Source organism: Herpailurus yagouaroundi, unplaced genomic scaffold, assembly GCF_014898765.1.
Source record: "Herpailurus yagouaroundi ecotype Mexico unplaced genomic scaffold, PumYag 250, whole genome shotgun sequence".
In the NCBI taxonomy this organism is placed as follows: domain Eukaryota; kingdom Metazoa; phylum Chordata; class Mammalia; order Carnivora; family Felidae; genus Herpailurus; species Herpailurus yagouaroundi.
In genome coordinates, this window is record NW_024412467.1 from 1,775,777 (window position 1) to 1,788,035 (window position 12,259).

The 12,259-nt window shown below is 49.0% G+C and overlaps 1 protein-coding gene across 4 annotated transcripts in view; it reads right to left on the bottom strand.

Moving 5' to 3' along the window:
• Positions 1 to 12,259, bottom strand: part of CARMIL1 (capping protein regulator and myosin 1 linker 1) — a 313,766-nt gene that overhangs the window by 180,082 nt on the left and 121,425 nt on the right. For all 4 annotated transcript variants that reach the window (XM_040460656.1, XM_040460654.1, XM_040460655.1 and 1 more), the window contains exon 5: positions 4,071 to 4,192. In XM_040460656.1, coding sequence (XP_040316590.1) covers positions 4,071 to 4,192 — 122 coding nt within the window. The remainder of the gene's footprint in view (positions 1 to 4,070; positions 4,193 to 12,259) is intronic.

A 12,259-nucleotide genomic window follows, 5' to 3' on the forward strand; every position in this document is an offset into this window, starting at 1 on the left:
GGGGCGCTCCACACAGCCAGCCTGCATCCAGCCACCTCCCACATATGCCCAGCCACCCTCTGTCTCCTCTAGATCAGACGCCTTTTCTTGTAGCTCCTCGCGTAGGTTCTCAGGAACTGCTGTGTTAGTGAGAGCAGCCGTGGGTGGAAAGATGCCCTCTCCCCCGTGTCGGTTCACAGAGGTGAGCATATGGGCCCTTCCCGGCTCTTCTTCTTGCACTTGTCCTCATTCTGAAGATGCTCTCTCGTCTAGGTGCACACGTCTCTCTGGCCGATCTCAGAAAAGTCACGCGTGCAAGACCGTCTATGCTGACGCCTCCCACGTCCACTGCGTCTCCAGACCCGGACCTTTCCTCCAAGCTCCGACCCCACGTATATAACCACCGACCTGATATCCCCACCTACACGTCCAAGACCTCAAGCTTAGCATGCTTACAGCAGAGCGGTTGGGGTGTTTTACCCCCAAAATAAAACTTGCCCCCTGCACCTACCCTGGGCCCTCTCCACCTCACTGAAAAGGAGCACTGGTCACTGAGTCCTTAATCCAGAAACCCTAGAGCCGTCCTCGGTCCTCTCTTTCCTCCCTGCCGTCACCCACACACGGAATCTATCAGCCAGTCCTGTGCCCACAATAAATCCTCTGTGTCCCATCCTCTATCCTTACCTCCAACGTCACTGCCCTACCCCTGGCCACGGCCACCCTTCCCCTGGGTCACCGCCGGTGTCCCCACCTGCTCTTCCCCTTCCCACGCCATTCTGTCTCCAGCGGCACAATTTTCATAAACTACAAAGGGAACCATGTCCCATCCCTTCATGCACGCGACACTGGCTTCCTCGTGAGCTGCCGCTAAACTGCAGACTCTTTACTCTCTCCATAAAATGACCAGCGCCTACGTTTCCAGCCTGATCTCATACACCAGTCTCCATCCCTCCCGTCTGCACCCTCCTCTTCCACACCCTGCAGCCACAGCGCATCTCTCAGCAACGCCAATCCCGGTCCAGCGGCAGGAGCAGAGGCCCGAGAAGGAAACATTCCCCGCCCTCTTCAGACTCCTTTTTCTCCATGACGGTCTGTTCAAAGCATCATGGCCACAGGGAGGCCCTTGCAGAGAGAATTTTATTCTTTGAATTAGCCCTGCAGGGAGGATCAGCTGCAAGCATTCAGTCAAATTTATACTTACTTACTTCATTTATTTATTTCCCCTTCTCGGGGGGTCTGCTTCCCAGTGGAAATTCCATGTGGGTCGTGCACCCCAACACTTAGCACCCTGCCGTCAGTAGTAGAAACTCAACACTCACCAAGGGATGAGTGTGTAAAGAAACAATTATAACACAGTGAGACAGGTGCTAGTGTGGGAAGTGATCGCAAAGTTCTATGGAAACATAAACTCTTTCAAGATCTGGGCTACGTCTTTTGCAGCGGAAGCTTGTCTGGAAGAGCAGCCTGAATGAAAGCACTGAGAATACAAGAGGAGGATGTGCTCAGGCACAGGTGGATCACGGGGCCAGACGGCAGTGGGCTTCTAGGCCAGGCTCACAGCACAGACGCTACTGGGGTATAGAAGGGTACCTCTGGTGACGGTGCGGAAGGAAGACAAGGAAGAGGACTGGAGACGGAGACACTCTAGCTAGGACGATGTCACCCTGGCAAGCGAGACCCTCTGAACTCAGGTAGTGGACATGAGAAGACAGGCAAAGGCCCAGACCAGAAACTCCACATGAAAAGGGTTTGGCAACTAATGAGACGTGCAAGTTAGGGACAAATGACTATTTAAATGACAAGGCCAGGGGCGCCTGGGTGGCGCAGTCGGTTAAGCGTCCGACTTCAGCCAGGTCACAATCTCGCGGTCCGTGAGTTCGAGCCCCGCGTCAGGCTCTGGGCTGATGGCTCAGAGCCTGGAGCCTGTTTCCGATTCTGTGTCTCCCTCTCTCTCTGCCCCTCCCCCGTTCATGCTCTGTCTCTCTCTGTCCCCCAAAAAATAAATAAACGTTGAAAAAAAAATTTTTTTAATAAATAAATAAATAAAACATTAAAAAAAATTAAATGGTGAGGCCACTAACTGAGATACACTACCAAATACAGGCAGGTTTTCAGGAAGAAACTTGCTAAGTTTATGGGCTGCACCATGTGTGACGTCCTTGGGGACATCCTTGGGCCTTGGGCTGCTGGGGGACAGAAAGGAAGATGAGGGTGAGGTGGAGGTCATGGATTTAGAAACTAACACGCATGCCTCTCCGGAAATGGAGCACATCATTTAATCGTTGCCTGAACCTTTCAAGAAGTTGCTAAATGGCAGCAAAAAGTGAAGACGCTTTTATTCTACAATGTTCTCTGGGAAGGAGAAATGGAAGAATCAAAAGCGAAAATAAAACTGCTAATTCCCTCAAAATTCCTAGGATATTAGGCAAATAAAACTGCGTTTTACAGAAAGCAGAGATTCTAAACATTGCTCGGAGGGTCAAACCAGCCCTTGCTAAATAAACAAGGCTGTGCTTGACCACGTCCTTCTTTCACCGGGGCTCCTGGGGACGGAGAGCGAGGGCGTTCTCAGGAAGCTCGCGTACAAAGCCCCGTGACCGTGACCGAGTGCAGCTGAGGGGAAAGGGGCTGTAGTGACTGCTAAGGCACGATCGCCCCCAGAGAGTTCTCTGGGGGCCTGAAGGATGTTTCGCTTCTGGGTATTTCCCCATCACCACTACTCAGGGCTACTCACTGCATCCCGCACCCCTGCCCGCCCGCACCTCTCCTGCACACACACAAGTGTGTGGCTAGACACCAGCAACAGCCTGGCTTTAACAGGCCCCCTACCCGGAAATTCCAGCCTGGCAGGAGTCGAGGGACAGCCCCCCGCTCACCACCTCCGTTCCCTCGACGATCGGCCAGCCAGAGAGTCAGAGGAGGGCAAGGAGGCGGACAGGAGGAGGCCCCGGGGTGAACAGCCAGAGGGCACAGGGCCGGGTCCCCCAGGCCTGGGGGACCGAGGAAACGAGCCAGTCCAGCGCAGAGCCGTCAGAAGAACCCAGCGGGTGTTGGCAAGTCAGAGGCGGACAGGAAGCCCCGTCTCTCCCGAGCCACCTGCAGGCGCCCAAAAGGCTTGAAAGACACAAGGCTCGGTTCTCCTGCGCCGCGTCAATTTACAAGCAGAGCATCTGGGAGCGCGTCCCGTGAAGGGCAAGTCCCCGAAATTTCCCTCCCGCTCCCCGCCAGCAAGGTGCCCAGCGAACCACCCTAGACGTGTCCCCACGAGGCCTCCCGGCCTGCGCACAGAGCAAGCACCGGGAGGGGTATTTTCCAGAACTTCTGAACCAGCTCTTTCAGCTGGAAGGCATCTTCATTACGGGTTATCACTTTAGGGAGCTTTCCGGCACAAGGATCCTTCTGCCTTTTGACCTCAGCCGTTCCAACCTCCCTTCCAACACCCCACACGTTCCCTCAGGACAGACTCTGTCATCCGGGCGCATAACCCTGATGAAAAGCGTGTGAACAAAGAAATGTGAGGCTGTGCAGAGACGCAAGTACGTCACTAACTTCCCTGACGTGGGCTTCCGGAAACTAAGAGGAAAATGAAAAAGAGGCTAATCTTTGTTTCTTTTCTAAGTTTTGTCTTACTGATCAGGCAAAAAATAATAATAAATTAATTAATAAAACAAGGAAAATGAAGACTCTCACACTCTTCGTTAATACTAGACTCAAGGCCTTTCTGCGAAGCACTCAGAACCCCCCCCCCCCCAACCGTTGGGGTAAATCTCACTGACTCCATTGGGGTAAATCTCAAGTTCTACGAGACAGGTTTCTGCTTTAGCCTCAGGAGCAGAGGTTAAAGGGTGGCCACACACCCTCTGTCACCCAAGCTCTTGAAAGTAGGAAACCTTGGAGAACCTCAGACACAAAACACAGCGGCTTGAGTTAGCGTCATGTCCGCCATTTAACGGCGAAGAGAAGAGGGAGGCTGAGGGGAGGCCCCGAGGGCAGGGGCGACAGGGAGCCCCGCTGTCATTCCCGGAAAAGACAGGAGGTCCTCGCTTTCCCCCCGCCCTCCACCCCACCCCTCCCGCCCCCGGGGAACTCACACTGGAGAGAGGCCAGGAAATATCCTCCGCAGGCAGGTGCCGATGTGAGCCAACACTTCGCTCACGTCGTCGGGCGACGCCATCCTCATGGAGATGCTGTGCTTGTCAGTCTCCACGACCATCTGCAAGAAGCGGGCGGACGCTGCTTAACACCGGGTCCCAGGCCGTGAGTCTGTAGCTTTAAACCAGATAAACCGCGTATTCCCACCGACATGTACCAGCCTCTTCGGAAGCGCTTCCCTAAAATAACACCCTCAGTGAAGACCCAAGGAAGTGCCTGGGTAGATGGTGGAAAGGTCCAGAAACATCCAGAAACTGAAGCACGTGTTTCTAAAGGCGAAACTACAGATGCAAACAGACCCCCGCCCCACACGCGAGGGAGAAGGGCCATTCGACTCGCACACAACTTCTCCTAAGTTTTGGTTTCGTCTTGAGACGCAGCCTTCCAAAGTCTGCTCCATCCCTACCGCCCAGTGTAAGGAAGTATGCCTCCGCCAGTGAGCAGGTGAGGGCAAGCTGATCGTTACCTCTTTTTCCTTTTATACATTTTTTAAAATCAGACCCCTTACGAGATGTTTAAATGAAATGCTAAAACCTTTCACCTGGTAGCGAAAGAAAAATCAAACGCTTGGGAACATTTCAACTTTTTTTTGTTTTTTAATTTTTTTTAACATTTACTTATTTTTGAGAGACAGGGAGAGACAGAGCAGGAGCAGGGGAGGGGCAGAGAGAGGGAGACACAGAATCCAAAACAGGCTCCAGGCTCTGAGCCATCAGCACGGAGCCCGACGTGGGGCTCAAACCCACAAACTGTGAGATCATGACCTGAGCCGAAGTCAGACGCTTAACCGACTGCGCCATCCAGGCATCCCAAACATTTCAACTTTTCTAAAAAGAGAGAATGTTGGAAAGGATTATGTGACGGGAACAAGGTAATCATGTTCGGGGTGAGGCAAAGAATCATTCCAGCGAACTGCTGGGAGATGTCCAAAGCTTACACCAAAAATGTTGACGCTGAGGTCGTACAGCTAGGTAAATAAATATAAATCAACCTGAAAACATGGGCAGGTCGCAAAGGGCAACAGGTTGTTTATGGACATATTTCAGATAAAAAGAATCAACTTCAATCACTTTTTTAAAAATACCATTATCTTGGATCTCAAAAAAACATTCATGTTAAACGCAATCCCTCTGGATCAAAATATCCTCACATATTTACTTCCTGCTGGTACTTACCTTGTGCAAAAATACGATGAGGGAACACTACCCTTAATGTGCAATTAGCCCATGAGATTAACAAAGCAGTTTTCAGATTTGTTTGGGGCTGTCCTAAAATTAGCTAAATTAAAAGTAATCACGTGAGGACACGTGGATGACTCAGCCGGTTGAGCGTCCAACTATTGATTTCGGCTCAGGTCAAGGTGAGATGGAGCCCCGCGTTTTGAGCGAGAGAAAGAGAGCATGAGTGGGGGAGGGACAGAGAGAGAGAGATAATCCCAAGCAGCCTCTGCGCTCTCACACAGAGCCCAATGCGGAGCTCGAACCCATGAACCGTAAAATCGTGACCTGAGCCGAAACCAGGAGTCAGACACTTAACCAACTGAGCCACCCAGGCATCCCAAATAAATAAGCTTTTAAAAAATAAAGGAAAAGTAGTGCAATTTGTGTGTCCAAATGCTGAGATCAAAGAGAAAGATTTAAGTGTCCTGAGACCTTCAAATGTCACTTTTCCACAAGCACCCCAGAGGAATCTGTCAATACGTACCGCCTCCGTGGCAGTGAGTTGGCTCCCCACATAAAAAAACAAACCAACCTTTTTTATCCTAATTTTCATGCATCGGTCTTCTAGAAGGTGACCCAAGGAAGATTTCTCCCCAAAAGGGCAGCCAGCTTTGCTGTCCCTGCCGGGTACTTATTGTTCAGCCCCAGGATACCTCAAGGAAGCATCTGAAGCAAACTGCTTTGTGCAGTTAGGCTCAGATGTCCCACGTGCACGTATCTGTGCGTACCCGTGGTTTACAAAGCCAGACACCCTGGGACGCAGCCACGGGGTCCACGCTCTGCAGCCCACCCCCAACACCCCATCACCGTGGGTAATGAGATTTTCCACGACAAGGCGTTTCTGCTTTCTCCCCATCTAGTGCAGCCATTCAGTGCACAGTTCGGGGGTGAGCAATCAGGAATTAGCGTCTTCTAACTCCGCTTACTCTTAACGCCTAATCATCCTTAATTGCACGGCACTGAACAGAATGACAGGGAAGAAAAGAAGGTGACAGGTCTGGAGGGGAAGAAAGGAGGCCTTCACATCCACCCCGATATAAAAGCTGTGCACGGCCCTGCGTTAATAGGTCGCCACCTTTGGATCATATAAAGACTGACACAGAGGGACAGAGGTGATGCTAACACAGCCAATCGTTTACCAGGACAAAGGACTCCCTTTCAAATACCTCTGTCCCTCTGATTTCGGCTGTGGAAAAAAAAAAAATCAAGCCTTTGAAACAGTTCTGGCTTAGATACCCAGCAGGACATAATCCACGACCTCCAATGCATGTTTAAGATAATGATGTAACTGCTGGTATCTTACTTGGGAGAAGTTTCCAACCCCACCCACCTCCTTTTTTAAGTAGAACAACCTGGATAAATCTGAAGCACTTTTTTTTTTTTGAGGGAGGGAGGGAGTGGGGGGGGGAGAGAGAGAGAGAAAGCGCACAGGGGAGGGGCAGAGAGAGAGGGGGGCACAGAGGATCTGAAGCAGGCTCCACACTGGCAGCACAGAGCCTGATACGGGGCTCGAACTCATGAATTGCGAGATCATGACCTGAGCCAGAGCCAGAAGCGTAACTGACTGTGCCACCCAGACGCCCCGACCTCAAGCACCTTTTCATAAAAGCCAGCCAACGCATCTGTAAAGAGTTCTTCGTTCTTCTAACAGAAACAGCCATGAGTGGTTTGCCAAAATCATCGTATGACACAGCAAACAATTAACTTTACAATTTTTAAAAAATCCTAAGTGTTTCAGTCGTACAACAACTAGTCCCCAAATTCCATACCTATGAAGCTACCTAACTGCGGGTCTCAATGTATTGACCACGAACAGAAAACAGAATTTCAACAAAACTTAAACACAGAGAAAGTGCTCTGGCAACGAGATGGGGAAAACGGGATAAAAGTCTCATATTTTCACAAAGGCCAGGAAGAGAACAGCAAATGTCACATTTCAGTCCCCCAGTAACACGCACTCCCCCTGTAACACGCGCTCTGCCTCACTCACACACGATGAAATGTGAACGTCCGGGCATTTCATCTGAATTGACAAACTATAACTAAATAATGATAAAAAGCTAACCAATCCCAGGGCGCCTCGGTGGCTCAGCCGGTTAAGCGTCCAACTTCGGCCCGGGTCACCATCTCGCGGTCCAGGAGTTCGAGCCCCGCGTCGGGCTCTGCGCTGATGGCTCAGAGCCTGGAGCCCGCTTCCGATTCTGTGTCTCCCTCTCTCTCTCTCTGCCCCTCCCCTGTTCATGCTCTGTCTCTCTCTGTCTCAAAAATAAATAAACGTTAAAAAAAAAAAATGTTTTTAAAAAGCTAACCCGGGGCACCTGGGTGGCGCAGTCGGTTAAGCGTCCGACTTCAGCCAGGTCACGATCTCGCGGTCCGTGAGTTCGAGCCCCGCGTCGGGCTCTGGGCTGATGGCTCAGAGCCTGGAGCCTGCTTCTGATTCTGTGTCTCCCTCTCTCTCTGCCCCTCCCCCGTTCATGCTCTGTCTCTCTCTGTCCCAAAAATAAAAAATTAAAAAAAAAAAAAAAAAAAGCTAACCAATCCCAAAGAACATTAAAAAGAATGGAAAAAAAAAAGAGAAAAAAGAAAAGCTCATCCTAACCCAGGGTACGGTGTGAGTGCCACATCCAGTTGTAAAACCTACGGTTTTACATTACAGAGCACTAGAGAAACCAGACGTTGAGGTTCCTGAGGTGACACAGGGTACATCTTTCATCCTCTGCGACACAAGGCAATCAAATGTCCACCCCTGATACCCTGAGTCCCAATAGTCGTGTGTGTGTGTGTGCGTGTGTGTGCATAAGTGTGTGCATAAATGTGTGCATAAGTGTGTGCATATGTGCATATGTGTGTGCATAAGCGTGCGCATGTGTGCATAAGTGTGTGCATGTGTGTGTATACGCATGTGCATGTGTGTGCACATGTGTGCATAAGCATGTGCATAAGTGCATAAGTGTGTGCATAAGTGTGTGAATGCACGTGTATGTGTGCATGTGTACGTTAAGTGTGTGCATATGTGTATACGTGCATAAGTGTGTGCGGGTGCACTGCATAAGCGTGTGCACACGTGTGTGCATGCACAAGTGTGTGAGTACACATGTGCGCGTGTGAGTATACATGTGGGCACATGTGCGTGCACATGGATATGGGTGCGTGTGTGCATGTGCGTGCATGCATGTGTACACAGAGGAGTGTGACAGGGAGAGAGGTAATGCTGGAGGCATCAGTATTTACATCTCAAAAGAACCACAGAAATTTCCGAAAGCTGAGATTCTGAGGACCGGCAAGCATCATGAGCCCCTCGGTTCCGCTATGCCGTCGTCTGCAAGGCCCACACGGAACGGGAGCTAGGTGGCAGGGCTCCTCCGCTGGCACTCGCAGTGACAACGGCTCCACGGGCCCGAGGTGACCACTGTCTACTCCGTGCCTCTTTGAATGCCAGACACACTGGAGGGAAGAGACTTCCTGCGTCCCCAGGCCAGACCAGTGCTGGCAGCTGCACAGGGAAATCGGCCTTGCTGTATCCACATCCTTTCTCATAATTAAGTCCCACAGTCACATCATACTCTGAATATGACCTTGGCATTAACATTTCAGTTAATGCCCTTCTGCTCCCATCAGAACCCCGACACCATAAACATAAACATCCCTGAATTAGGACCGTCAGGAAGGCCCTGCTTATGTCATCATTCGTGAGCAATCGTTCACTCCTGCATATGGCTGCCATTTGGGCAAACATATGGTGCTGTAATTCTTCTTCCCAACTCCAGTTTCTAGAGAATGCTAAACACACAGGATAACACGCTGCTCTCAGATGAACCATGGAAAAGTTCCAAGGATTTGTATGTAATCTCGATCAACGTAAAGTGACAATTCTGACCATTTTTTCTAGGAGTTGTTGTCAATAACTACACACACATGCGTGGGCGCACGCAAACACGCATGCATTTTCTTTATAGTTTTAAAAACTAAAGCAAAAAGTAGAATGAAGGAAACAATAAAGATCAGAGTAGGCATCGATGAAATAGGAAACAAACTCAATAGAGAAAATCAACAAAACCAAAAGCAAGTTCTTTGAGAAGATCTATAGAATTGATAAACCTCTAGCCAGGGAGCCAGGGGTCAGAAGGGAGGGAGGAGAATCAAACGGTCAACAGGAACGATATTCCACGATATCCCACGGATACTGACAGCATAACAAGGGGATACTACGAACAGACAACGGAGATGAAATGGATACATTTCTTAGAAGAGTCAAACCACCACAGCTCCCTTAAGAAGAAACATATGAATGCATCTGTATCTATTAAAGAAACAGAATTTGTAGTTAAAAAAACTTCCCCAAGGAAAAAACTCCAGGTTCGGATAACATCACTAGTACTTTCAGCCAAACATTTAAAGACTTGGTTATTCTCGATTTTTCTAAAAGTCCAAAGAGAAGGGACTAGTTCTGAGTCCATGATCACTCTAATACAGAAAGCAGACAAAAACTTGGTTTTAAAAAGAGAAAACTATAGTCACTGTCATTAACATAGATGCAAAGATTCCTTGCAAAATTTTAATAAATAGAACCCATCAAAATACAAAATGGATAATACACCATAACCAAGTAGGGTTAATCCCAGGAATGAAAGGTTGAATGAATATCTGGAAAATCAATCAATATAATTCACCACATAAACAAACTAAAAAGAAAAAGGAAAACACCATCATAGAGAAGAAAAACATTTTTTTTGACAAAACACAAGACTAATTTCTGATAAAAACCCTCGGCCACCTCAGGGTCACCTGGGTGGCTCGGTTAAGCCATCTGACTTCAGCCGGAGTCATGATCTCGCAGTCCGTGGGTTCGAGCCCCACATCGGGCTCTGTGCTGACAGCTCGGAGCCCGGAGTCTGCTTCTGATTCTGTGTCTCCCTCTCTCTGTCCCTCCCCCACACACTCTGCGTCTGTCTGTCTCTCTCTCAAAAGTAAATAAACATTAAAAAAAAAAACTTGAAAAAAAAAAAAGGAAAAAGAAAGTCTCAGCCACCTTGGAACAGAAGAGAAACTTCTCAACCAGAAAAAGGGCATCTATGAAAAACCTACAGCTAACATAATACTTAGTGGAAGAAGGACTCTTTCCCTCCAAGGTTGGGAAGAGAACAAGGATGTCTGATCCCAGCACTTGTGCTCAGCACTGATCTGGAGGTATCAGCGTGGCCAGATACCCCGGGGGTTAGCAGGGGCCGAGATTTTATTTTACTCCACCTGGAACCCAGTAAGTTAGCCTGCTGCTATTTGGTGAACGTCAGCAGGAGACAGGAAACCTCTGGGTGAGACAGAAGCGACTTTCTTATTCACGGCATAGCACACGGCGTGAGTCCCACGTGCGCACAGATTCTCCCTGACCCCAAAGCCCCACAGGGTGACACAGAGGGCTCAGGGAGATGCCCGCACACACACAGCGATGCTTACAGGGAAGGAACCTCTGAACTTGGGTAACCTACGCTTCTCAGAGTGAACAGTAAGCGAGCCTGCTGTTTGTCCATAAGGGAAACATGCCACCATGTCACACGGGTGCTTGCAGGGGACACAGTCCTGAGAAGCAGCCCGGGTGGAGAGCAAGTCACAGCAACGAATCCCCGGCATACCCAGCGAGACGGGCAGGAGCGCAAGAGACCCACAAGGAAGGCCTCCCAACAGCAGTAAGGCAAGAAAAAGAAAGAAAAGGCATCGATACTGCAAGAGGAAGACGCGAAATTGTCTTTATTCTCAAACAACACCATCATCTATGGGGAAAATGATCAAACCCATTTTTAAGAGCTACTAGAATGGAGGTGCCTGGGTGGCTCAGTCAGTTAAGCATCCGACTCTTGATCTCAGCTCAGGTCTTGATCTCAGGGACGTGAGTCCAAAGCCCCACACTGGGCTCTGTGCTGGGCATAGAGCCTACTAAAAAAAAACCCAAAGCTACTAGAGCCAACAGGTGAGTGCAAAAAGGTGGCAGGATATAAGATCATGGTATGTCTATACACTGGCAAGAAGCAATTAGGAACCAGAATTTTTTTTTTAACGTTTTATTCATTTTTGAGAGAGAGACAGAGCATGAACAGGGGAAGGGCAGAGAGACAGGGAGACACAGAATCGGAAGCAGGCTCCAGGCTCTGAGCCACCAGCCCAGAGCCCGACGCGGGACTCGAACTCACGGACCGCGAGATCGTGACCTGAGCCGAAGTCGGCCGCCCAACCGACTGAGCCACCCAGGCGCCCCAAGGAACCAGAATTTAAAACAATACTATTTATAATAGCATCAAAAAATACAAAATACTTGCGAATAAATCTGACAAAAGATGTGTAAGACCTGTAACACTGAAATCTATGTAAAACACTGTTGATGGAAATTAAAGATGACCTAAATACGTGTAGAAATACATAGTTTTCTTGGGTCAGGGACTCCGTACTGTTAAGATGTCAATTCTCCCAAACTTGATTATAATATCAATCAACATCTCAGCAGCCTTTTCTGTAGAAAGTGAGCTGAGTCTCAAATTCACAGGGAATTGCAAAGGACCCAGAATCACTACACAACTTTGATAACTTGGAGGACTGACACCCTCTGAGCGAGTCTTACTATAGAGCTATAGTAATCAAGACCGTGTGGCAGTGGCACAAAGACAGACCAACAGACCAGAGGGGAGGGATTCAGAGCCCAGAAACAGACCAACACTTACATGAACAACAAAAGTGAAAGCCAGTTCAGTGCAGAAATAACGGTCTTTCAGACAAGCGAATATCCTACAGGTAGGATGAAAGAAAGGAAAGAAGGAAGGAAGGAAGGAAGGAAGGGAGGAAGGGAGGAAGGAAAGAAAGAAGGAATGAAGGAGAAAGAAAGAAAGAAAGAAAGAAAGAAAGAAAGAAAGAAAGAAAGA